At 40.9% G+C, this 27,593-nt stretch overlaps 1 protein-coding gene across 13 annotated transcripts in view; it reads left to right on the plus strand.

The window, feature by feature from the left end:
- Dscam2 (Down syndrome cell adhesion molecule 2) overlaps positions 1-27,593 on the plus strand; it is a 163,873-nt gene that overhangs the window by 93,842 nt on the left and 42,438 nt on the right. For all 13 annotated transcript variants that reach the window (XR_013009813.1, XR_013009814.1, XR_013009815.1 and 10 more), the window contains 2 exons: positions 12,382-12,732; positions 19,028-19,192. Coding sequence is in view for 10 of the 13 variants with exons in the window: in XM_076432142.1 (XP_076288257.1) it covers positions 12,382-12,732; positions 19,028-19,192 (516 nt within the window). In the remaining 3 variants the exon portion in view is untranslated. The remainder of the gene's footprint in view (positions 1-12,381; positions 12,733-19,027; positions 19,193-27,593) is intronic.

The following is a 27,593-nucleotide window of genomic DNA, read 5'->3' on the forward strand; positions in this document are numbered from 1 at the left end:
AATTTTCTACAATTATAAAAGAATGGTGACTATATGTATAATTGATTAACCAAGTGGTATTCTTTAAAAATTAACCATTGAATTTTATTTTTAAATCGGGCACGAACTTGTGTGTGTGCAATCTTTTATCTTTGATGCGTACTTTTAAGGTGAAATAGAGCCCAATTTTTTAATCCAAGCAATGAACTTTAATAAATAAGATATTTTTCCTTTCGTTCGATGATCTTTTGCAAGAAATAACAAATAAGAAAATATTTTATTGATCAAAGTTCATTGCTTGAATAAAGAAATTCGGTTTTATTTCACCTTAAAATATCGAAATTACTTTCTTGTCAGCCCAATAATTTATCTTCCCTACATCGTCACCGAAAAAGAAAAACATTATTTATTTCATAAAAAAATTTCAGAAACAATTATGGCACGTTGCTCGAATTTATCCATTCCACTGCGAGCAGCTTTTCTAGCTTTTTTAGGTTCTTGATCTTTTTCAACCAGGATTACCAACTTAAAAGTTCAAATTAAGTGTAGTATGTGTACAGCATTTTTAACCTCCTCTTCGAGTATGGGGGTGCAAACGCATCCCAGACAAAAACGGAAATAAGCTGTTAACGAATGAAAAATTTCCAAAAATTTCCTAGGAATGCTATCTGTGATATGTCTCAAAATTTTTAAGTATTATATATTTATACCTTTGAAAAATCCATAAAATTTCACAAATACCTATGCAGACAAATCTTTTCTTCCCCCTGTACACGGTTAATTGGATATTTGACATCTACTCGATCTTTTAGAATTTTCGCACATGTCAAAACATGGAAACCAGGCCAAAAATAATTTTTTCCCTATGGAATGGCTCATAGGCTGTTTACTTTGAACCGAGATATCGATCTAGGTTTGTTAAATCGATCTACATTTCGTGAAATAACTGCGTGCTTCGAATGGGACAGCCTGTACGCAATATTGCTTTATAATTCTTTAACTCGTTAACCTCGGGACACCCGGTATACGCATATTAAACAGCCAAACCGTCCGCGGAAAAGTAATAAAACGCAATTCAACCGGTCCCCGGTTCCCGGACAAATAATGGCCGCTCATCGTTCGCCGTTTATTTCGCGTTCCCTGGGGGAATCCTTGAGTCGCGATCCGAATAAGAAGATGAAAAGCAAATTTGCGGAGATGCTGTTCAATGTTTAAGATTCACTCGAGTGTAGGAGTATTAAATTATTGCGAAAAAAGGCGGAAACACTCGGTGAACGGGGGGAGGATGCGGAGGAGAGGAGCTCGGGAGTTGTGAAGGGGTTGGTCCCCGGCAGTCGGATCAAATAAATGCTGTCTTGATCGGCAGCGCAAACACGTCCGCGAGGAGCAGAAAAAATAGAAGAGGGTTGGAGAGGAACGGAAAACAGGACAGGTTCGTAGCGAGCCGTCGTTCGTGAAACCGTAGTCTCTTATCCGTTCCAGATTTGCCCGGCACTCGGTTCCTCGTCTTCCCTTTTTACTCCGTGCCTGGTCCTTTCTCGCCGACAAGGGCGGCGGAGTCTGCAAATTCAATCTTACCAGCGACTTCTACCGACCTACACAGTTTGTTCCGCCTATTGATTCCGAGTCCGTCCGCCGGCTTACCTTCGCCGGACCCTCGTCGAGCTCGCTTCACGGAAACCGACGCCAGCGAGCCTCGTGAACCCAGCCACAAAAGCCCCGATCCTGGAAGCAGCCCAATTTTTCGCAAAAGGAAACTTCCGCCGAATGTAATCCCTTCCCGTTCTTATCAATCCGGCGACCACTGTCGTAAACGCTGCAAAATTTCACGAATTTTTTACATGTCCTAATTGGAGACAGGGTCCAGATACTGCCGACTGTCGAACATTATTTATGTACGATCGAGTCTGTCCATTTTCAACATGTCTCCGTCGATGTGGCTGATTCAAGTAAGTGTGCCACCTCGATTACATGTAAACTATTTGACATTTGCAAACACGATCGAAACGAAAGTTTCATGTTTTCAAGAGAAGCACACAATGTAATTAGTCTTCCTATTTTGCTTCTGTATCATGATATAAAGATCACCTTGAATTTCTTTATTGTAGAGGATAAATTTATTCTTCATTAAATTTATTCCACATTAAATTCATTCTAAAAAATTATGAGGGTATACGGAGTGGAAAACTAACAGTTACCGAGACGTTCTCTACAAATGATTTTTGAAGCAAACTCATGTGTATGTTCAAGTAAGATCATCACGGTTTACACCTTCCATTCAGAGCTGAATAACTTGACTACAAAAAATCGTCGATCAAGTTTCGAGCCCTCATTGTAAAGTGGAAGCTTCAATCTTTAAATCTACGGCGGTTACAATCAGGAAAAAAATTTTTTAACGATTCTACATACATTTGAATTTATAAATTTTATGACCAAAAAGTGTCGTCAGTTTCGCAGTCGCTGCATCATGCAGAAAATCTTGGACAAAAATTCACGATGGATGGCACGAATAGAGGATTCAAGTTATAAAATGAGTCCAGATTTATTCTTGTATTATTTGTATCGACGAAATTATCGCAGTAAATAAATCGAATATCGACAGGAAGGGAAGTGTCCCTAGATGTTCATAGTTCGAAACGACTGTCGTTCTGCGATGAGAATGATCTATCGCTGGAGCCGATCAGTGGGAAATGGAAGCATGGTTGATTAGGATCGAGCGACGTTGACTAAATGCGAGGAAGTCTTACGGTTGCGTTTGCGTCGTCGACTTGAAGAACATCTGAAGCAACTGGGGCAATAACCTCCAGCGTAGCTAGGATCTGATTCCGACAAAGTGCGGGTAACAGTGAGATCAAAGGCGGATGCGGATATTCATGGTACCAGGACCATGGTTGCGCGACCCGTAGCAAAGTGCAAATGCCACCGCCATGGATGCACATAAACGGTAATCCACGTGCAATGTGATTAATAATAATTTGCCGGTCGGCATAAGCGGAACCGATTAGTCGGCTTAGCCAAGCGTTATGGTAATTGGGAGCTATTACTCGCAGAGTGCTCTCTCCCTCGTCCCCTTTCTCTCCTCTCAACTTCTCGCCCCTCTCTCTCTCTCATCTCACGTACGCATACATTCTCTCTCTCTCTCCCGCTCTCTTATCGTATATACAGGATATCCCAAAAAATGTTTCGCTTTATCGATTCCTGATATCATTTGAAGTAACTTTCTCCTTTGCCAAAATATTCCCCGCGGCTTTATCGGAGAACTATTCACGAAAAACGCGGGCCAATCAGAGCGTGGCTACAGCGGACGATTTTCGGCTCGGCCAATCCCAACGTCACGCTTAGCAGAACCCCTCCCCACGCCGGAATCCGGCCGCTGCAGCCGAGCTCTGACTAGACCCTGTTTTTCATTAATAATTTCTTAACACTAACCGTACCGGCTACAAAGTGTGTCGGAATTATTTAGATTTGTCACAGTTTTTATAATAATACGTGATTAAATAAAGAAATTTGTTGAATAATTTCTGACGGAAGCATCTTTATAATTTGAATAATTAAAAAGTAGAAAATGTGAAACCGGTCATTAGGAGTCACAACATTTTTGAGACACCCTGTATGTATAAATATTGTACATACGTGCAAAAAGAAAGGAATCTGGATATGAATAGACGTCGAAACGTGGGATAAAATTTTCTTCAAGCAAGCGTACGATTGAATAAGAATTAGCAGACGTGTCTGACCAAAAATTGCCAATACCACTTTTTCTAAATACAGTGACCTCTCGCGTCGAACGCAATGGAAAAATTATTTAAAATGATAGTACAGTAAGTGTACAGACATTCAAACAAATTACAATATTTTGAACATTTGCTGTATAAAATACCAATGCAGTCCTCACCTACGGTTGCAACGATCATCCTAATTAATGTCCCTTGATGAGCTTTACCCTTTGCACTCGGAGCTATTTTAACTCGACAATTAAACATTTCTTCCGACCTAAAATATTGACATTTTTTATGAGATTTTAAACTTGTTAGTAATTGATTAGATACCTACATATCTAATAATGTAAACAATATTTTCAATAATGGTACAGTAATTTTTAATGGCGCCTCGGAGTCGCCACTCGAGGGTTAATATTCTACAACCGCATTTTGACCACCGTGTACATTCTACAGATCCCAACTGCGCTAATTTGAGCATCGTTTGACAATCCTGTAGCCTGAACCCATCCTATCTGGCCGATCTACTTTCCATATCCTGTAAACCCCGTATCTCATGTGTGCTTCGTCCGATCAATTCTGCTGCGTTGTCTATCGTGCTTTCTATGTGTTAGGAACACCTGTGCGCCTCTCCTGCATCCTTTCTACCTCACCTATTCGATTTACCCTATGTATCTTATCTATCTAATCACCGCGTCCTTCCTATTCTACAAATCCTGTGTTCCACGCTCATCTTGTACGTCCTACACTGTGTACACTCATCTATTCAATCTACAGTACCTGCCCTTTAATCCCTCCACGCTCTGTATACCCAACTACGTTCATCAAATGCACTTTGACTATACCTTGAGCGTAAAGCTTTTCCAGAAAACGCGCCTCTAAGATATAACCGACGGGACGCGAAGATTAGCGACGTTAATCCGGTCCAAATTAGCGAGCAACGGCGACGCTTCAGGGCTCGTTCAATTCTTCTGCTATTAATTATCCGTTTTCTACGGTTAATTAAAATCTTATGCCAGCGAATTTGGTTTTAATTTTCCGAAAATAGGTTCGCCGAACGTGAGCTAATTTACAAGAAATAATACAACGCCCAGGTGGAACGTGAAATTGCAATTTGCAATGGAGCAACATTTACATAAATTAAGCGAGTTTCCTTGTGACCACCGACCGTGAAGAATGCGATTGCATTTCATTTATCTTCCCCGTATTTTCGCGAATTATGAGCGCCGTCTCTTGCTGTTTGTATTTGTAATTGATTTCCACTTTGTTTACAAGCTGGTGCTTCTCATGTGTGAAGTGCGAAGCAAACTTTTCTCGCAAGAACAAACGTAGAAAGTCTTTCAGGTCAAACTGTTTCCCCCAACCCTAAAATTTCTCCCTGTCTGTCGTAGTTCTCACTTCTCTTTTTCGCTATTATCATTCTGTTCACTGACCGTCTCGATCTCCATGTTTCCGGTAACCGCGTCAAGTCGCATTATTCCAGATCATTCCGAGCTCCAAGCAATCCCGCGATACTCTGTGTTGTGGGGAATTCCTGTCATCTGTCCAACTCTGGTTCGATTTTCCGTGTCGGTGAACAAATGCTCGAGACGATACCTCGCGAAGACGGATCGTCTGGTTGGATTCAATCTCTCGAGCTAAAGTATTCTTAGATTTCCCTCGCAGGAAATTCGCGACTCGCTCCGGAAAGCGTCTTTTTCAAAACTTCTAACTGAAACGTTAAATCTGTCTCGCGCAATTGATCGAATTCGTCAAAATAATGTTTTTGTACAGCATTCTTGGTACGTCATTCTTGATACGTCATTCTTGGTACGTCATTCTTGGTACATCATTCTTGGTACATCATTTTTGTACATCAATTGTTTTGTATAATTTTAACTACTTGATTCTTGGTTCCATCTTGGAATGGGTAAACCATCTAACATTTTCGACAAAAATTCAACATGCAGGGTGATCAAATTATTATGAACACTTCGAAACAGTTACTTACTTGCAGTTGGTCACAAATGGAATTAATATCGTATTTATAATAATACCTCTATTATTACCAAACTTATCGTTACGTTTCTAATAGCATGATGATTTGATATTGTTGTAGAAAACCCTGCTGCGATAAAGATACAGTTTCGGGCAATCTGAGTAAACCAACAAAAGGAAATAATTAAAAATTGAGTTCTGTTTCAAACGTGCTTAAATTCATGATCAATTAATACTCTTATCAACCCCTTGCCTTACAATATCGTGTCTGACTCGTGATGAATTTTCTGAAGAGATACTGATAAAAATGTATGTCAATAATTTCCTTTAAACCGAAATTAAATTCTATTTTGGTTATGTTAATGTTAATTATGTTAATTTCTCCTTTTTTAGAATATTACGATCTACAAAAATGTTTTAATCACTGAAACCGGAGAATAAATCGTAGGGCAAGAGGTTAGTGTATGATGTTAAGCTTCAACACAGCACATATTGCCTCATAAAAATGACATAATTTAATTTATTTACACCTTGCGCGGTTCTTATTGTGATATGTAGTCTAATAAAGATATTTATTAAATAATTGCAAAAAAATCTAGGTGTAGAGTGGTAGGTCCAGTATAAGTTTAGTAAGTCTAAATAAGTGAAATATAAACCAGTCTCTCCATCGCAGAAGAAAATCACTTAGTGTGAGTAACGAATAAAGTTGTTTCATGGGGGATTACGTTCGAAATGTCTTTACCCGCAGAGAGCCAACAAGTAGTGCACGAAAGAAATCCATTTCTAAGGTTACAGTGGTAATTGTTCCCGATTACTGTACTTCACACGTACGTTCACAAAGAGTCGCGGTTACAAGGCAAGTCCATCTCACTTGATAACTTTCTTCACGTTCCGCGAAGCCAAATGGGAAAAAGCTTCGCGCTCTTTACCTCAAGTTTGCCAAGTGTTTCCAGTCCGCTCGCAGTCTCCGGCAACGCGACTTGACAAAAAGAGAACCCGGAGAAAAAGAAATAGGAGAGCAGAGAGAGCAGAGAGAGAAAGAGAGAAAGCCACCGTCCTTCTCCCCTCACCGCTTCGGAACACCCTTTACTCCTTCATTTGCTCGGCCAACACGCCCGTTTCACAGTATTTCTGCCCAATTAAGCACGAATTTTTCTCGTAATTCGTCCATTAACTCGCATTTTAATTACGCTTCCACGCAATAAAGTCTCGCGCCGGCAAATTAAAACATAACTTGCTAATTAGCCCGTTAAGCACGGAACGCGTCCAATCTCGTTCAATATTGAGGCGGACCATTAGCGAAGGTATTTAACGGAACTTCCAGTCACCGGTGGAAAAACTTCCGCGAACTGTTGTTCAATTTTGTTTTTTCGTTGAAAACTCATTTCAAAAAGTCGAGTTTCTTGCATGCTTTTCAAGCAGAAGTATTGGAGAATATTTGTGCAAATGGATTTGTTCAAACTCGTAAACTTAACGTTAACGCGCCAGAATCAGACTTGTGTCCCCACTCTACCTTTCCCTTCCACGACGGCATCCCCCCACGCTACCGCTACTGGTCACGTGACGCTACCCGTCACTGTCGTATCTTTTCCCCCTGAATTCGTGCTCCCTCCCCTGATCCAGCGCATACGGAGGATTAAGGAGATGCTTTTATTTCATTCTCTCCAAGTACAAGTGTTCTCAGCGAGGAGCAAAATTGAACCCGTGAAATAATATATTTTATATTGGTAAAATGTTTAACCCTTAGTACAAAATATTATTTCCATTGACAAACATTTATCCCTCCACGCTTTTATTTTTATGGTCACCAATGTCATTATTTTATTTAAATTTATATTAAATTTTTCTATCTGTTACGACGCTAATTTTATAACAGAAGAAATTTTGAACTAATTACTTATGGGGAAAAATATTGTTAACCATTTAACTGGATCCGGTATTTTATGGAGAACCAGGAAAAAAATTATTTCCTCCATTTTAGTGCATGTTGATATAAGCGTGGTTTTTAAAAAGTTTTTTTCATATATTTTATTTTCTAGTTTTATTGTCGTCGGAAGCAAGTGTGTATACAAAATTTCAGCAAGATTGGACTATGGGAGGAGGTTTAAAATTCGATTACAATAAGCATGGTAAAAATGATTTTATAAGAATTAAGTCTAAACGAAATCAATCTTGTCATTTTTATAAGGGAACATGTACCAGTTACTTTTAAGGCTCGGTAGGCTCAGTCTTAAAATTGCTTCGAGTGCAAAGGGCTGACAAATTTTCCCGAAAAAATGGCGAAGATGTTAACATGGCAGGAACCCTGACTGAATTAAATTCGCGTATGTCTAACGGGCCGTGTAACAGCGTCCGAATATTAATGGGAGCCACTAACGGCGGCTGTTGGGCGAGATTAGCTGGTCGACCGAAAGGAAACAATTTCTCGTCACATTATACGGAAAAACGGGGCGGGGAAACGTCGAATTAATTACAGGGCGGGTATCGCCGTAAAATACAGGCGGCCGAGGAAGGACATCGGAGGGGTTGCAAAGGCGGCATGCGTGAAATTCAACGCGAAGCCTGGGCCGGCTACCAAAATACTTGGCTGGAATTAGTAATTAAGTACTCGAGACAATTCCGGAAGCGAGTCACCGTGACGTTCTGTAATTGCCGGACACTACGGGGATTTCAATTCGGTCGCGACGCGGCGGGGATTTGCATACTTTGTGTTTTGTATGCGCCGCGCATACTAGCCGGTGGTATTACGAAATTCGGTCGCCACGCGAAATTCCTAACCCCCACTCTCTCTCTCTTTCTCTCTCTCTCATGTTGTCCTTGTCTCTGGCACACAGAGATAGAACACGTCTCTATGTCTCTCTCTCTCTCTCTCTCTCCGTTGAACGTCGTTATAAACGAGTTACGAGTCCGTCGTCCCCTGGACGTCGTTATGAGTTCCACGTTTCACTGAACCCGCTCTTCACTTATGGACGACGGCAGAGATATGCAATAACGTGTCCTCGCCGTTTCGATGCGTCCATGAATCGCCGCGGTGTCCCTACTTTTTAATAGCAACCCTCCAACTCTTTATTGGACGAATTAATTTCGTATTATCGTTCTTTCCTCCGCGCTCGCGATTTTTCGGTCCACCGTTCCGCTGCGTCGAATGTTTTTGTAATTGAAATACCTGTAACATACATTGAATGCTTCCATTGAATATTTGAATCGGTTCGTGAATACTTCGGCGTTTTGGATTTAACCAATCGTGTTGTAAAATGTAAAATATATTCCTGTAATTTAATATTCTCATTCGATCGAGATATACAGTCAGTTACAAAAGTCTCCGTAACCCCCTGCCGTACAATCACGTCTGACTCGTGATGAAGATTCTGAACAGATTCTAATAAATATGTATATGTTAATGATTTTCTTTTTAAATCAAAATAAGGCTGCTCTTTACTCTACCGGACTCAAAATTTGTACCTTTCTCCTACGAATTATGATGTATTTGGTATGTAATCCAGTAGATTTGTACCCGACGCGAATGCAGATCGAAGTTTCGAACCTGTAGGATCAATGGTTCAGGAGTTATGCTTGCTTAAAGTTGAACATTTTTAACAGGTTAGGGCACCGCCAAAGTGGTCGCAACTTTAAGCAAGCATAACTCCTGAACCATTGATCCCAGAGAATCGAAACTTCGATCTGCATCCGCGCCGGTTACAAATCTACTGGATTACATACCAAATACATCATAATTCGTAGGAGAAAGGTACTAATGTTGAGTCCAAGTAAAGTTTATCCCAGAATAAAATTCCACTTTGGTTTCGTTACGATCTACAAAAAAGTTCTAATCAATGAAACCGCAAAATAAATCGTAGGGCAAGGGGTTAGACGTCGACCGAATGACCCGAAACTTTTCAAGAACTTAGAAGAATTAGCTTACTAAATGATGTGCATATAATTTTGAAGAAAATTGTAATCAACGGGAACGGCTAAAAATATTTTTGTCCGAGTATGTAATAAAAATTTCAAAAATCCACCATGAAATTCGTTAATTCGTAATTAAATTTCTGTAATATAGTAAAATAAATCGATGTAATACAAAAAATAAGTGAAAAATCATAATTATTCTCAATAAAATCATTAGCAAAGTTATTTATCTATCATTATGTGAATTTGACACATGAGGGACACGAAGAACGTACACGAACGAGGAATAATCTTTTTCGATGATGAAAATACCACGACGTAATATCAATTCCTGCAGCACAGGACTTCGAGTTCCCTGTATCGAATAAATTTCAACCGGAGTCCCTCGATGGGGAGACTCGGGAATATCTTTAACTTGGAGTCGGTCGCGTCGCGATGCTCTATCGGCTCTTAAATTAAACTCTCCCGCTTGCAGTTTCTTTTGTTACCGTACGAATACCACAACAATTAAACTGCACTCTCGAGGGGAGTGGCCCGGTCGAAGTTATTAGCCTGGAGTGGCTTCTAACGATGCAAGAGGCCCGGGTAGTACTTGCTGACTCGTGTTTTCGCACCCCCGATCAAAGCGTTATGTCGAAGTACCCGCGTGTCTGATACACTTCAAGTAGGATAACTTGGCCGACGCGCCCCCACTCGTTCGACAATCGCGATAACCGAAGCGTTTAATCAATCTTGAAACTGCGACGACGAACCACTCTGCGAACGAGTCGACCAACCAACCGTGAGCAACACACATCAGTCGATCGCAGATGTTGATTTTCTTGTCGTCTTGCAGGCTAAGGACTTTATGCACTTGTAACAAAACTAGACTGCGGACTTTATGCATTTGTAACTACTAGACTGCGGATGTTCATGCAATTTTCAATTTTTGTAGACAAACTTTAACAGTAGACCTATCACCACCGGTTAGAATGGCCGGTTCCAGATTTTTTATTTTGCAATTATTGATATAAAGACAGTGATTTCATAAGAAATGATTGTATACACTGGTGGACAAAATGATGAGGCACGGGTCCGTGCTGTTTCTTAGATCGTGTGGTTCTACAATTTCTTCCGACCTCCCCACCGCGCCGAACGTAGAAAAGGACAGTAATTAATCCACTGAATATACAGACCCATAAAAGAATAATGAAAAATAAAGATGTTGGGTTGGCAAATAAGTTCGTTCGGTTTTTGTGATTTATTCCACTCTAAAAAACCGAACGAACTCATTTGCCAACCCAATATAATAAACAGAATGGTTGAAAATTTGGAGAGATAAATACATTCTCTCGTTATTTTTATAAAATAGTCACTTTCAGTCCTTTATAATCCTAATATTAGGAGGTTTCCGGTGTACAGGGTGTTCCAAAAATGAATGGGGGATTCTGAGGTCGTTCGAAGTAACTTTTGCGAAGACTCCTTAACGAAGGAGAATATTTTCGCAAAGGAAAAAGTTCTTTCGAACAACCACAGGAACTCACCTTTCAAGGAAGAACATTTTTGAGACGACCTGTACAGTACTGTAGTAGTAAAATATGAAAAAACTAGGGAGGTGTTTAATCAATTGATCTCGTGAATGGCTCGAATGAATAATGACCGCTCGACAGGAGTACTATTCGAATAATGAAGAAGTGTTTAGCCAGATTCGAACAAAGAGATTTGCGCGAATCGGTTCGAGCATTTGACTTTTTACGGCGCTAGCAGGAACAACAGCCTCGGCTACTATCGCAGCGAGCGAATTGTGAATACCGCGCGACACGCATTAACTCGACCAGCAATTTCGACCGGGGATATGAAATATTAAACAACGCGCGAGCAATTCGACACAAAAGATTCTCCATAACGTTGGCAATTTCGCGCAAAACAACGGGCGCCGCTCGCGCCGCGGCAATTCAATCGAAATTCCGTGGCAGCGTTTCAGGATTTACGAGCGTTCGGGTTGCGGGGGCGTCAAGAAGGTAGACCGCGGCAACGATTCCCAGCGGCGCGGCGATAAAAACATAATAAAAATTAGCGAACGGGGACAGGGAGGGGGGAATGCGGGGAACGGTTCCGCGCGTCGCAATTAAACTTTCGCGGCTCGCTGGATGACAATTCGACCGTCGGGTCGCGCGGTGCGTCGATCAATGGACAAAAGTCGAAAAATCAAATTGTCCACCGATGAAAAATGGCGTACGCTCGCGGTATTATTTTGTAGGACGATTTTAAGGTGGCGCGCGGTGCATTCAGCAGAAAAATCGTAGCTCGAGTTTCAATGATATATGGACGTTAACAAATTATTCCGCTTTGAGTGTTACTTTTATAAACAATTAATCCAATCGCAGGCCGGCAGGAATGGTGACGTAACTAGAAAATGCTGTATTCTCGCAATAACGATTTTAAATGGTACAGACATTATTTAGTAATTCTTTCAATATCTCGGAAAAGATTCGAGTGGTTTGGTGCAATTTTGAGGAAGTGATTTCTTTTCAAGGGCTGTGCGAACACTTTTCTGGAACAGTTGTATAATAGAACCTAAGATTTCACCTACTTTTGTATAATTCATCTTGAATCAACATAATTCTATTTCTACTAGAAAGAAATCGATCATTTTTATTTTTGTATAAACATATACATACGTACAAAAGGGATGAATGTTCACCCTAAGGAACGTACGAGTGTTGAAGACGTTCTGTGAAAATACTTTCCATATCGAAATACGTTTGAACAATTCAATTGAGCTTCGCATGAACGTCCGAACGTTTTTGTTCTGCAGGTGCAGCCGCAGCAGTGATGTCCGCGGGTGGTCACGGGTTCGATGCGCACCTACGCGGGCCCAGTTTCGTGATGGAGCCGCCGTCCAGGGTGGAGTTTTCGAATTCGAGCGGCGCCTGGCTGGACTGCACCGCGACAGGAAGCCCGCCACCCAACATCGATTGGTCGACCGCGGACGGACACCCGGTGAACGATGTACCCGGTGTCAGGAGAGTGCTCAGGAACGGCACTTTGGTCCTTCTGCCGTTTCCGGCCGCCGCGTTCCGCCAGGATGTGCACAGCGCGGCCTACAGATGCGTCGCGAGCAACTCCGTCGGCAGGGTCCTCAGCCGTGATGTTCAAGTTAGAGCAGGTAAGGCTATAGCAACAATTAGACCTCGAAATAAACAAATACCCTAGTTTGCGAGTTCTTCTGCCTCCCCTGTTGTCAGTATAGATGATTAGACTGCGAATATTTATACATTTCTGACTTCTGACCATTTTCAAAAAATGCTACAATATAAAATTCTACAGAGTTTAGTAGGATTTTTATTTATTTTGGAACCTCAAAGAATACCGCCATTGAAAATAAGGTTTCACAAGATTCCGCTTTCTTAGAACTCGCCTAGAAAAATTAAAGATTGCGTAAACATCCGCAGTCTAATCGTGGTTTTGAACGTGTAGAAGTGCAAGGGAGGTTATCCAACCGTAACGCGCCAATTTTTATGAAATGTTGGTATGATATAGAACTGAAAAAAATATTTGACACGTATTTTTTTTATAGCTACCAACGTTTATGTTAGGGAGCTGAAAATAGCCCTCAAAGTTGGGCTGAAAAATCCAGTTTATGTAATATCTCCGAAACTAGACGAAAATTTCAAAATCCAATTTGCTAGGCCTAGACGAAAATTTCAAAATCCAATTTGCTAGGCCTAGACGAAAATTTCAAAATCCAATTTGCTAGGCCTAGACGAAAACTTCAAAATTCAATTTGTGCGTCTTTGAATGACGAAATTAATGAGATTTTCGGGAAATCGACAACATTTCAGGATGCACAGCTGCACTAGCTAGGTCCTTCAAGCTTCTTCATGTGTTTCTATCGTCGGCAGCGGGAGTGGCGCGGCGTTTGTTGAGGGTTTCCATTTGGAGCGGTGAAAATCAAAGGAAAATAGGAAACACGCGAGAACTCGTAGCAACAGAAACAAATGCTTCTCGAGTATGTACGGTCTACCTGATGCGATTCTCGATGGTGTTTCTCACTTGCTTCGATGCGTTTTTAGTGCGTCGGAACCGTATTCGCAACAACGCATTCGGCTCGGTTGCATTGAAACAAATGAATCCTTCGACAATACCAAAATGGATTGACTAACCAGCCCGTACGATTGATCATGAATGATCTATCATACGATTGATCCGAGCGAACCGGCTATACGTTGACGAAAGATCACACAATGCTCGAGACAAAGCCAATGTTCCAATTTTCGAAGTATGAAATTTAGAATAAGTTTTGTTGCAAAACATTAGTGATATAATGTAGCTTGTAGTGCTACTCACAATTTTTACTAAATATATCAATTTATTGTTGAAACTGGAATCTTTCGGAATATTAACAGCTTGTCCCAATTTTTCATGGTAAATTTTTGTCAACTTTGGTTTATCTTCCCAATGTGAAAATTAACCCAGTTTGAACATAAAATCATATTTTTTGTGGTTGAAAAAAGATTTCAATTGTCAATTGATAAAACACAGAATAATTTCTGATAATAACTCAAGACTCGAACACCTCGGATAAAATTATACGCTTTTCCCTGAATTAATGCAAGAATTTCAGATTACGTGTCTCGATAATTGTATGTATACGTAATCAGCATTCCATTGTGTCAAGCTGCATATTTATATGCGAATGTATATGTAGAACCGTCATTTAGACTGGAAAATTAAATTGTGTTGGAAATAATAATTTCGATCATAATTCTCCTCGGCAACTGTAAATTATTCATAATGTTTGCTCCCCTTTTGTTCTAACTGTTATAATACATTTACTATTCCGTCGTGGAAGTTTATATTGATTAATGAACTTTTCTCTGCAAAAAAGATTTGCATTATGTGCTCGCGGTAATATAGCGGCCGTACCAAATTGTGTTAATTGTAAACAAGAACGAATAATATTGACCGAAGTATTAATAAAATGCTACAAAATTTAATTAACATTCGAGGAAAGTGTTCCTATCGAGTATCATTAATTAGAGCAGGCCCGGGAAGCTTCTTCCCCGACTCCCGCTACCAGTATACTAGTTCCCCCACTACCAACTATTTCATATTTCCCCTACCGGCCAAAGTCACCAGATGAGGGGAAATGACTCGAATCGAGGGGAGAAGTCACCTTTCTATGTCAGTACACATTTATTAATTTAATTTTATCTGGTTTATACTAATTATAACACGGTACGGAAAGCGTCACGTGACCGGGTCGTGGAAGCGCGGGGATCAGCGTCGTGAAGGGGGAAGGTAGAGTGGGGACACAAATCTCTTGATCTGACTCTGCTTATAACGCGGAACAAAGATTACACAAAATTTTGTTTGTATCGAATTTAACTTAATTTTATCTGGTGCATACTAATTATTTCACAGTACGGAACGCGGTCACGTAACTGGGTCGTGGAAGCGTGGGGAATAGCGTCGTAGAGGAGGAAGGTAGAGTAGGGACACAAGATTAAATCTGGCGACTCTGCCTATACCTCGGAGGAAAGATTGCAATATTTTGTTTGTATCAAATATAATTTAATATTTTACCTGGTTTATACTAATTATAACAGCGTGGGGGAATAGCGTCGTAGAGGGGGAAGGTAGAGTGGGGACACAACTTAATCTGGCGTCCTTGTCCGACCCTAATTGTCGGCTCTTCTCCGTTAAATCGTCGGTGAACAAGGCGTGCGCACATCGATCATGGGAGGTCAGAATAATAGGAAAAATAATTAAAAAATCATTAGAGAACGCGTCGGTCGTGTCTCGCAAAGGAAGAATGAAATTTGTGCGTGGTCCAAGGATCTTCTGAACCTGGCCGGATGCAGATGAGGCGGCCTCGCGGCGGCCTCTCTGTAGAGCGAGAGAGCGTCGAGCTCGGTGTAATTACCTATTTAAAAAAAAAAAAAGGAAGGAAAAAAAAGAAATGCAATCTGAATGCAAATCCGTGGCAGCTGCGAGGTCGAGCCGACGCTTTCGGGATTGCCAACCACTCCCTCGCGGCTATAAAGTTCTGGCCCGGACGTGTGGCCGTTAATTAAAACTTTACTTCCTGCTTCCCGTTTAACGAAAGAAATTTCTATCCCCGCTCGAACGGAAGTTCTCGCTATCCATCGCGGGCTGATTCGTTTTGAAACGCGGAAAATGTTCGCGGGCTCGAACACTGTTCCCACCGGTTTCACCCCATTTCGAGGAAGTTTGAACTGTAAACGTTGTCAAGAGAACGGCGAGCCATTTCCCGGGTGAATGCGAATTTTGCCCGAGTGTTTGGTAGAGCAAAATAGTTTCCGAGTAGTTCAGACTCTTACCGTGTGACGGATAGGCTAAGTAATTTTTGTTGTTTTTGGGGTAAATTAAACCATTTCCTATGGAATTTATAGGCTACGGTTAAACTTCACCTCAGGAAACCAAAAATTTTTGACTTTCTAAAACACAATCCTGTAGACTTTCGCGAGAAACTGCCGAAAATACATGTTTTAAAGTCAGTCATCCACTGGTTCAAAAGTTATGCGAATTTACTTAGATTCTTCACAATTTTTATAATAACACGTGCTCTAATAAAGAAATATATTGACTAATTTCTAATGGAAGCATTTTTGTAATTAAAAAATAAAGTTTTGGTGTTAAAACTTGGATTTTCGGCATTTTCTCGTCAAAATCGACGGGATTACGTTAAAACAAGTTAAAAATTTTTGGTTTCCTCAGGTGAAGTTCATCCAATTATTATTTAACTTTCTACATTAAGGGATCAGAAATGGGTACATTGCTGTATCTTAAGTTCCATTGATTTTGAACGAAATTGAACATTTTTTTTACGATCATGGTGCGACGCATGACATGCGCTATCATTTAACGGGAGCCTTTAACGAGCGCGGGTTCCGCGTGGAGGGTGCCGGGGTTGCATGAAGTCGAATTGTCGACCCAGTGCGGGGGAACATGGCGATTCAGAAGATCCTCCGGAACGACGCGATGCGGATTCGCGCTGTCGCGGCAATTAAAACGAGTTACACGGATCGGCATGGGATCCTCTCCCGTGGATCCCACGGGTTGCTCGCGTGCGCGCGAGCGTGAACGCACACAGACCGGAAACACGTGTACACGCGGCAGCAGTAACAGCGTGCAGGGTGTCACGTCGTTACTCGTCGTCGACGACCGGGTGAATCTCGACGTCGGCGTCTGGGAAGCGGCGAGGCGTGAGGCGACGCGAGCGTAACGAACGCCTCGTCCTCGACGTCTGCTGGGCGTTTTTCTCCTTTCCTTTTTTGTTTCTGCCGTCGCTCGGCCCGCGCTCGAGAGGCACTATACTCTTCCGGTGATTTTATTTACGTGGAAATTCCAAGGGCGACGGCCAGCTGCCAGCGACGTTGCAACCTGACACGCCGGCGTCGGCGTCGCGACGTCGCCGAAGATCCTCCTCGTGCGCCCTGTCCCCGTGACTGTGAAATTTCTTTCTCGCTTCCTTTCCCTCTTACCCGACCTTCCGGTCCGGCTTCACTCGCTTCCGGACGAACTTCCGAACTTCCGGAACGATGCTTCCGCGCGCAGCTACTATACGATGCGGTGAAACTTTCACTCAGGGGACCAAAAATTGTCAACTTTTCTGGATGTACTGTTATACAATTCGACGGGAAAATGATGAAACTTGAAATTCTAGTGCGAGGAATCCAAAACTTTTAACCCTCATCTAAGCGAATCCGCTCAGTGTATCATACTTATCTTTAGACTACGGATCTCTTTGCATTTATGAATAAATTGGTTGGGCGTATTATAAAACAGTAAAGGATTGAATAAATTCAAGGATGTCGTGATGTTGTTTTCAATGCGACAAAGTCGTTAAGAGATGAAATCAATTTTTATTTTATTCCTGCTGCCCACAAGCAATGCAGATCATTTTTATTTTGCATAAAGAACTACCTTTAATAAGATACAAAGTCTACTTATCTTCAACAAAATGATAATTAAAGAATACAAGCTTCGAGCTTGATTTTATGGTTTCATTCAGATCATATAGTATACATATACTATTTGAATAAATGTTGGGGAAAAGAGATGAAGAAATTATGGCCAGAATTGCGAAATTGGAAAACAATTACCCCACTTAGATTTAAAAACTCAGAAAGTAGAGGATATTTTGGTCAAATCTGTTTTACATGTTCTCCACATTTGAAAAAATTAATAAGTACCATTTTTATTCCATAATATAAGTCCTTTAATAATGTGAGTGAATTCCGCATGCTAAAATTTAAAGGTTTATCATTTTTTCGTCGAATTGTATAACGAAAGAAGAATTTCCTAGACAGAAATTGCTCAATCCTTACTGCTGCGCTATCGATAGAGATTCTTTTTTAGTCATTTTTTCATGGAATTTGTATTTTGCGAGTCGCTTTCCCGGGGAAACGTTCTCTGGCGCGGTGAAACTAATAACAGCGATCGGCGAGCGCGAGGTCCGCACTTTCAACGCGAACGTGAGCCCACGGCTCGACAATGGAAATTCTTCTGGAAATTAAAACACTTAACGCCCCGGCTGTCGATCGTTTTCCAGCCGAAATTGGAATTTTCCCCGAAGCATGGAACGCGCCATGTGGAATCGAGTGCGTTTCTGCCGCGCCCGGTTGCGAACCGGTTCGCAACCTGTGCGCACTGGAAATTATAACGGGTGGTATAAGACTGTGCATCACAGCCATTCTATCCCCGTTGGTTAAAATATTTTCCACGTTGTATTACAAAATATCTTCTCATGACACGTTTACTAACACATTTGTGACATTTTTCTGATTTAAACGACACCAAACACGACACATTTCGGATCACATTTACTTGTTCAATCCATGATGCAGAAGAACCTCGATTATCCGAACGGATCTGTGAAACTTGACTGTTCAAATAATAATATAAATTTTTACTAGTTTGTACAATAAACTTGAAGTGTGTACGGTAAATTCAGACACCCTCGATTCGGATAATCGAGGTGCTACTCGATCATGAATTATGCAAGCAAACCTACCCCTAATTGTCTCAAGATTGTACTCGTTTTAATCAGAAAAATTTTCACGAGCATGTTGGTGAAAGTTTCATAAGAGAATAAATTATGAACATCGATATTAAAATAACAACAAGAACTAGCACAAAGTGTACTAGGGCTTTTCTTTTCGAAACTTCTATATTAATCCACGATCTTCGTTCGCGATACGAATTTTATTATATCGTTAGAATTTAATAGTTTTTGATCAAGTTTTTGGGTAAAAGAGGCACCCAGAGGTTTCCCTTTTGCGAAAGAATTACGGCCTTTCATCTATGACTCGCCGTGCAATATAAACTTTATCACCGAACGAGAATTCCGTAGCTTTTGATAAAGTCCTCGGTGTATAAGTTGGCGCGCCACCTTGGGGATGAATAAAAGTAACTTTAAGGTTATTTGTTCGCAGTGGTGGCCCAGGCATACAAAGTCGACGTGGAAGTGATTGGGGGTGCATCGAGGGGATGCACGGCAGTGTTACGATGCGTCGTTCCCAGCTTCGTGAAAGATTTGGTGCGCGTAGTGTCCTGGTTACAGGAGCCATCCTTTTACATCTATCCATCGTTGCAAGGAGGTAAGTTTCTGTACATCCGTATCATCTCGTTTTACTAAAACAAGATTGTCATGTGAATCGCATTCTGCAACTTTCTAGTACTACTATTTTCTCGTTTTATTTTAATTTTTATTCTCCTCAAACAGAGTTAGATGGGACACCCTGTATACGGAATACAAAAATTTATCAACACGAATATTAATCAACCATTCATTGAGCACTTGAAACAGTACTTTATTTTTAGCTGCCTTTCATTGGGCAATTTCAATTTATTGGCAATTTCAATTTACTCGAAAGTGAAGCTGCCTCTTTAATGCAGCATTTTTCATACTCGTTAATATAAAATCGTTCTGCAATAAAAAAATATATCGTTATACGTACAATATTAATTCCGTATTCCATTTAGTACTTTTGAAGTGTTCGTAATAATTTACATCATCCATCCCCTTCGGTTTGAAGAGGTTGATCTAGCAGACCACCCACAATTTTTATTGATATTGCGTGGAAAACAATGGTTTTAGGTTGAAAGATAACCCCCGGAAATTTTAAGTCGCTAACCTTTCATATAAGGATGATATGAGGGTAAATACCCCTAACTGTATCATTTTTTTTTCTCGGTTGTTAATTAAGATATTCAGATTTTAAAAAAACGAAAATACTCGAACTTACTTCCTGCATATCATATATTTTTTCACAATTGTGATCAAATTATTAAGGGTAGAAAAAATCATTTAATTTTTTGGGGTGGGGATTGCAAGCAACCCTATATGAAGGGTTAGCGACTTAAAATTTTAGGGGGTTATCTTTCAACCTAAAACCATTGTTTTGCACACAATATCAATAAAAATTGTGGGTGGGGCCGCTGGACCATTCTTAGTCTGCTAGACCCAATTTGTCATTTCAACATATTTTCATTACAACAGTTTTATAGCTTGTAAGAAAACAAATTCAAAGATCTGCGATATGTTGATCTCCACGTGACCTTCAACGAGAAAATCATGTTCAAGCAGGATATTTAAGATGGTCTGGGTTAGGTGAAACACCCTGTGTTGTGAATAGATACAACCCGCTATGGTATAATTTTTACCCACGTACTTTCATTTACACCAATACAAAAATAGCTTCGGGAACCACAGATGCGCCGCATATCTTAAATCAAACACAATATGCACGCAGTTCCCCACAAAAGAGTCCGAAGCTTTGCATCAACCAGCGAAAAACAACATTTTCCCGAGCCATTCCGCTCGCGCGATTCTGATCGTAAATCCATCGCTTATCTGCAGGAAAAATGCTAAATTATAATGAACGCCGTACAAACCCGCGACATTCATTTCCCGGACGAGTTGCGAGCGGGAAAAAGCTGGTCTGATAAATACACCCCGGAACGAAGGGATAGTACACATTAAGATTTGCACGGATTTAATTTATTTCCACGTTGCCTCTGAAATTTGTTTCTGTACAGACCCTCGTATAACACGATTAAGCAATTGTTTAACCCTTAGCGCTCGAGTGCTGGTTAGTATGTTGGTATCTAATTAATTACTACGCATTTAAATATTGTACGAGGTATTATATCACTTTCATATCCATAAAATGAAAAATATTATAGACAATGGAATTATTCTAGGTCGGAAGAAATGTTTCATTTTCGAGTTAAAATAGCTCCGAATTATTTTCCAAGAAATTCACTTTAAAGGACAGTTCCTCGACTGCTGCTTATTGTAAACAATTTTGTTTACAACTTTTTGTAACCGTATTTTGTAACGCGTTTGTAACCAATGCGATTTTAGTCAATGAAATACTTGTTATTCCATGACTTATTTTCTTTTTGGTTATAACTAGACTGCGGATCTTTATGCAAAATAAAAAATATTTGCATTGATTGCTGGACACAGGAGCCAAATAAAAATTGTATTCTTCTTTTAATTACTCTATTCAGCTGAAACTAATACATTGATGTCCTTAAATATTTTTAACATGTCCACTGCTTTAAATTGTACTTACCCATTTTTGTCATAAATGCATAAAATCCGCAGTCTAGTTATAACAGTAGTGGTCCCTGGAATTCGCTGCTACACGAATAAATCGACTGATGTATATTTTTAGCAACAATCATTTTGTGGAGGAGTGTACTTTCGCGAGGAACTGTACGTGGGGAAAAAGAGAGGAAAGAGAGCATGGCCGCGTTCCTCCGCGGCTAATAGCGAGGGATGGTCCGAGTGGCGCACTCGGCCACTCGAACGCTATTATTCTATATGAAAAGCGGGCGCGCTATCGCGTAATCGATAATTTCGCCTATCTACCAAAATGTAATATTCCGGGCGCGGTGTGCGAGACGGCAATAAAAGCCCAAGGGACATTGCTGGCGGGGCGCAGATGCGGTAACACGGCCGATAGGTGTGCACCGCGAAGAATTATACCGCAGGGCGAACGTGGGGTGGCGATGTCGGGGTTTTAGGGGTGGTTGGAGGGATGCGGGGGCTGGCTTGAACGACGATTTTCGCGCGAAGTCGAGGGCACCGGGCGTATTATGCGCTCGCGCCATTGCTTACCGGGACTAAAATTTAATATCCGGCCACGAGCATAGCCGCTACACTGAAATTTAATATCCACAATAATCTTGCATCGTTTTCCGTCCAAGATGGTGCGGCTCGAGATTGTCAGGGACGCCGCGACGCCCCTCGGCAACCACCTCCGGCGACTCATTAATAGCCGTAGAAAATTAATTAGATTTAAGAACGTCACGACACTGAGCCGTGTCGCGATGCTGTTTCGGATCGTAAAAGATGACACCTGGTAATTAAAACTGTAATGTCGTGCGCCGGTTGCGCGCGCTATTAATTAGTAAGCTTAATTAGTAATCTTTTTAATTGGACGTGGCGCCGCGTTGTTAACGCCCCGTTTCGAGGATGATCCAGCCCCCGATCTTCCCGTTTCTCCTCGAAAGGCGGTAGTAATTATTTTACTTCTGATCTCGATTTTTCTCCTTCTTTCTTTTGTTCGGTCTCAATGTCTGTGCCCCCTCTTCTTGGTCTCCTCTCGCCGCTTCGATAAATTTTATAATTGTAGCCGCGGACCGACGAGACGAACATATTCATTGTCGATAACCGGCGAAAGAGAAGGAAAAAGAAACGGATACGGCGCTGGCTCGTTTCCAAGAGGCTATTGTCGTTCGGTTTTCGAGCGAGGAGCCCCGCGGTACCAGCGTAACTTTTATGCGACGCTGCAAAAAAGACGCCGTAAAAACCTCCGTGGCTCTCTCGACACGAAGATATTGGCGCGCACGTGAACCGCCGCTGTTATCGAATGCTACATAAAATTCTCTGCGTATCACTCTATACCGTTGCACGCCGCTCACCCACCCCTCCAATCCCCGGCTTGCTTCTTGACGCGCGTCTTTATATCTTGCACTCGGGTCAGTACAATATTGTTGGAGTAGATTGGCCTGAGGAATGCGTTCCGTTCGGGCCACTCGTAAACCGACAGGTTTCCTCACAATCCTGTTTTCATTGCATTCTACAACGCATCTCGCAGCTGCTGATCTATGATAAGGCTCGGATTGTACGGCAGAATTTTATTTTTTTAAGTAATTCGATCTCCTGTACATTGTGCTTAGTGTCATTTTTATCAGGAAGATACCACAAATAAGTTGGTGAAAGTCCCATAAAGAATAATGAAAAATAGAGAAGTTTTGTAGTGGACTACAGTGATTAGACTGTGGATCTACGTGCAAAATAAAAATTTCTTACCTGAATTGCATCAAACTGCAGTGAAATAGACACTTATTTCATTCTCCATTATTTTTAGTGGGCTGAAAATATTATAATAGTACTGTTGGGGTGCAAATGCACCTCAGGTCGACGAAAACGGAAATAAAAAGTTGACGAATGGAAAATTTCCAAAAATTTCCTGCGGATGCTGCCTGCAGAGTTGGGCAAACATTTTATTGAAATAAAATTTCGAGTAAAGTAGGTTTAAAACCCACATGGAAAAAACCCACTTGATTCGAAATTTTTAATTAAATCAAATTTTTGCCCAACTCTGGCTATCTGTGATATGCATCAAATTTTTGAAGTATTGTGTACTTATCTTTTAAAAATGTTTTCCAAAAATGTTTGGGGTCCAATTACACGTTAACATTCGAACAGCTGTATACAGAGAAAATATTAAATTACACCTACTCATTTTTGCCATAAATGCGCAAAATCCGCAGTCCAATAGTCACATTGCATTCATCGTTCCCGCTTTCGTCACGTGGAATTCGCTCGCACGGTTTTCCAACCAAAAGCTGTGCGTAAAATTTCACGACACCGGAATTGTCGGTGCTAAAGAAATATTTCAAATAGCAATTGTCGCGATGCCATTTCGAAAAAAGCAGCGTTCCAGTAAAGCACAGAGATGTGGGCAATAAACGTACGCTTTCTCAGACGCACGAGTTCCTCGAGGAAGACGGAAAATGCAAACAAGAGTGTTTGATATAAAGCACCAGAACACGTTCCCGTTCGTTCCATACCGAATGAAATTTTTCTTTCCGATCGATAGCTTCACATTTCCACGTGGTTGTCCATAGAAACGTTACCAATTAATTACGCACAGTTTCCCGGCATTCTCCACGGAGTAGAAAGGAAATGTCTTTTCATTCGGCGAACATTTACGAAAAAAGATTCGACTCCGTTGTGGGAAACCACGGACGAAAACATTGAACGTGCGTGAACAATTACAGAACGGGGAGCCATTGTTGTCAATGCCGTTCTATCTTCGCGTCGCCTTTTAACGAGTACTAAACGGCCAGAATAGACGACTGTCGAAGAAATTCACACACACACACATGCGAACCAAGTAACTAGCGTCACGTCACGATAATTGAATCTCTGTTGCAGCGGTGCTATTAAAACTTCTCGATCAATTCGACAAATGTGCGGAAATGAACGGAAAATGTGAAGCAAAATAATTCTGTAGAATTTACGAGGGATATTCGATATGATTATATTATGAAACTTTCACCAACATGTTTTTTTTACATTTTCCTGATTGAAACGAGCCCAAACATGATAGAATTCGGAGTATGTTTACTTGTTCAATTGGCGATTGAATAGAAGCTCTATTATCCGAACTAATGATTGTATTCTGAATTATCTTAATACACGTTTCACATGCAAACAGATCAATATACAACACAATTCATTGTGCAAATCGAGTAAGATTTAATCCGACATTGCAGCTGTTAATTCGGATAACAAAGAGTCTACTGTATCGTAGATTAAACAGTTATTTATGATCGTGGCACATGTTTGGTATCGTTTCAATCAGGAAAATGTCACGGATGCACAGATAAGAGTTTCGTTAACAAATACTTAAAAATAATATAAATGTTCTATTATCTCACCGATATGTTGTTCATTAGATAGACGTTCGAGAGTAGGAGATCAAACAATATCGTCCGTACACGACATAAACAGCATTTCGATTATGAAGTTGCCACGTATCTCAGCGTATTATTGTATCGATGTGAATTTGATAGCGGAACGGTTGCGAACATTCTCGCGGAGAATGAATTACCCACGCGGAATTAACTGCAACCCGATTCTGATGGGTGCGCAATACAAGAGGATACCCGGCAACGGATACATAGAACTATTGTTTCGATTTGTGTCGAACGTATTACGATTCCGGTCAGAAAATGGAGTTTCCGTTTAGCGAGCTTAGAAGATCGACGGGAACGGAAGAGACAACCGAAACTGGCAGAATTTAATTTCGCGTTGAGACGGTCTTGTATCCTGGGCACGTCGTTCTCTCGATCGGAATCGCGTCGAGAGGCTTATATCGGATTTGTTACAATTCCTTTTTTTCCCCGAGTAACATCCGCCGGAGGATTGTTGATTAAATTCATGATATACAGTGATGTAGAACCTTATATCTGACACATGGTGTACGTTCGTTTGTGTGAATTCCAGACAGCGGATTTTATACAGTTATGATAAAAATGAGCAGGTGTAATTTGAAACAGTGCAAACGTTCAGAGAATTTTGAAATACCATTATATTATTTTCAACACACTGAAAACGTATTAAAATAATTTCATTTTATATGTTTTTTTCCATTCTATGGACATGAAATTGATATAATACCTCATACAATATTTAAATGTTTAGTAATTGATTAGACGCCAACATATTTAATAATGTAAAAAATATTTTAGATAATGGTGCAGCAATTTTTAATGGCGACTCTCTGAGTCACCATTCGAGTGCTAAGTTATAGGTTAAGAAAGAAAATAAATTCCTGTTTCACTCCAGCTTGTTGAAATTCGGGTAAACAGTTTTTATTTTGCATAAAGATCCGCTGTCTAGTGATATCGGATTTTCCACAAAAAAAAAACTTGGAATTCAACATAAAATATTATCCTTCAAAATCCACCTACAGACACCAGCATCGACCAAGCCTAAACTGTACCACGTTGCTAATGACCACAGAATTAATTCTAATAACAATTAAGGTAAATAATCTCGATTTCCATCAAACAATTCTATCAAACAACGGAAACGGTACTCACCATGTAGCGATCCCTGCTTTGCGTCGTACACTTTCTTTATCCCGGTAACAACCAAAATACGTGCGTACTGTTTCGACATGGGGTGAGAGACAACAACACTTTACAGCAGTTCATATAAATATATCGATGGATCTAAACAAGAGAAGGACATTCCTGATGTTGTCCTCGCCTAGTTTCGACTTGAGGTCCTTTTCGATGGAGAATCTGTATCGTTATTTGTTTCTACTTTGTCTCCTATCATGCCAAATCGTAGCACAAGCAATGGTTTCTCGAAGGGACGGTTTCGTCGGTTCAATTTTGCTCCTCGCCGTATTTCCGCGAGCGTAACGTATCCATCTTACTAATAGCGCCACGGTCAGGCTGCGCGTAATTCGAGGTAGCCGACGTCGGTTCTCCCGTTTCGTATATGCGCTAGTACATACATACATGCGCGTTTATACATAACGTGCATACATACGCGGGGCTATCTACGTTGAATAGATCCGACGGCGGGTGGAGGAAGCGGGTGGAGGAAGCGGGTGGCGGCGTAGGTAGCAGCATCGAGTGTAATACCGAAACTACATAACCCATCCAAGCCGGCTGACTTGGCCGACAATCGCTATTTAGGAGGGCCGCTTATCTCAGCCGGTCTTAGCTGTGCTAATGTCTCCTGGCCGAATCTACTCCGCCGCGTAGATGCAATAACGTGGCTGCACCCTAGACTCGAGATAGAGACAGTGGCTTGAACACAACACCAGTCCCGGAAGAAAGGAAGCCAAACGAGGGGATCAGGAAACAGGGAAAAGGGAAACGGGACAAAGTAATATTGCCGATCCTCGAACCGGAACGGCTATGCAAATTCACCTTTCGCTAAGATTACCTACCTCGTGCCGCTGGAAACGCAATGAAACATTAATGTCCAGACACTGTTGGCGTTATAGGTACTGCAACAAGTCGAGTTATAACACTCGAAGCGACGCTAAAAATTGTAGCGTCACTGAAAACACAGATTTGACGAGAGAAATTTCATTAAGAAAAGGAATACTTCTTGCGATTGAATAATATTTATAAATTCTTCCATGTCTTCACTGTTTTCAATTATGTCTACTGATTTCTGTCATAAATGCATGAAATCCGCAGTCTACTAATAATTAGATTTTTTCATTCTTTTGATGTTTTCACTGCTTACACTTCCGTCAAAAATGCATGAAATCCGCTGACCACCAGAGTTGGACAAACATTTTATTTAAATAAAAATTTCGAATAAAGGGGCTTTTCTCCAAGTTTTCCAAACTTTATTTGAAATTTTTATTCAAATTGAATTTTTGCCCAACTCTGCTGTCCACCGACAACCCACACTAAAACAATTCCAGTGAGCATTATACCCCAGAATTGAAGTAACGATGGCTTAATGAATCTCGAACCGAGCGAGAATCTCTCGAAGTTTAATTTAAACTTTATCGTCGCTCCGTCGTCAACAGTTATTGCGGTTGTAAATCAGAAAGTTCCGAAAGAAATGGACAGTGGCGACAGTACGAGGCTAATAACGAGACCAAGAAAAATGGGGTAATAAAAAGAATTAAACTCGGCGTGGATGAGATGAGGTTTAGAACAAGGAGGAAGCTCGCGATGAAAAAGACGAAAAATTTCAAGGGAGTAATACGAGTCCAAGAAATATTTAAGAATACAATGAAGGGAATCGGGTAATAACGAAGTTAACAGAGAAAATTCCGAGACGAGCGAACCGAGAAAAGCGTGTAGAAATGGCGGAGAAAAATCGGAATAAATGAGACGGGGGAATGAATAAAAATAACGATAAAGATACATCGCAGACAATGGGCGGCAGGAACGAACGAAGCGTTTCGGACGGTTCTCTTGTACAAGCTAATC

Source organism: Lasioglossum baleicum, chromosome 10 (assembly GCF_051020765.1).
Source record: "Lasioglossum baleicum chromosome 10, iyLasBale1, whole genome shotgun sequence".
NCBI lineage: Eukaryota > Metazoa > Arthropoda > Insecta > Hymenoptera > Halictidae > Lasioglossum > Lasioglossum baleicum.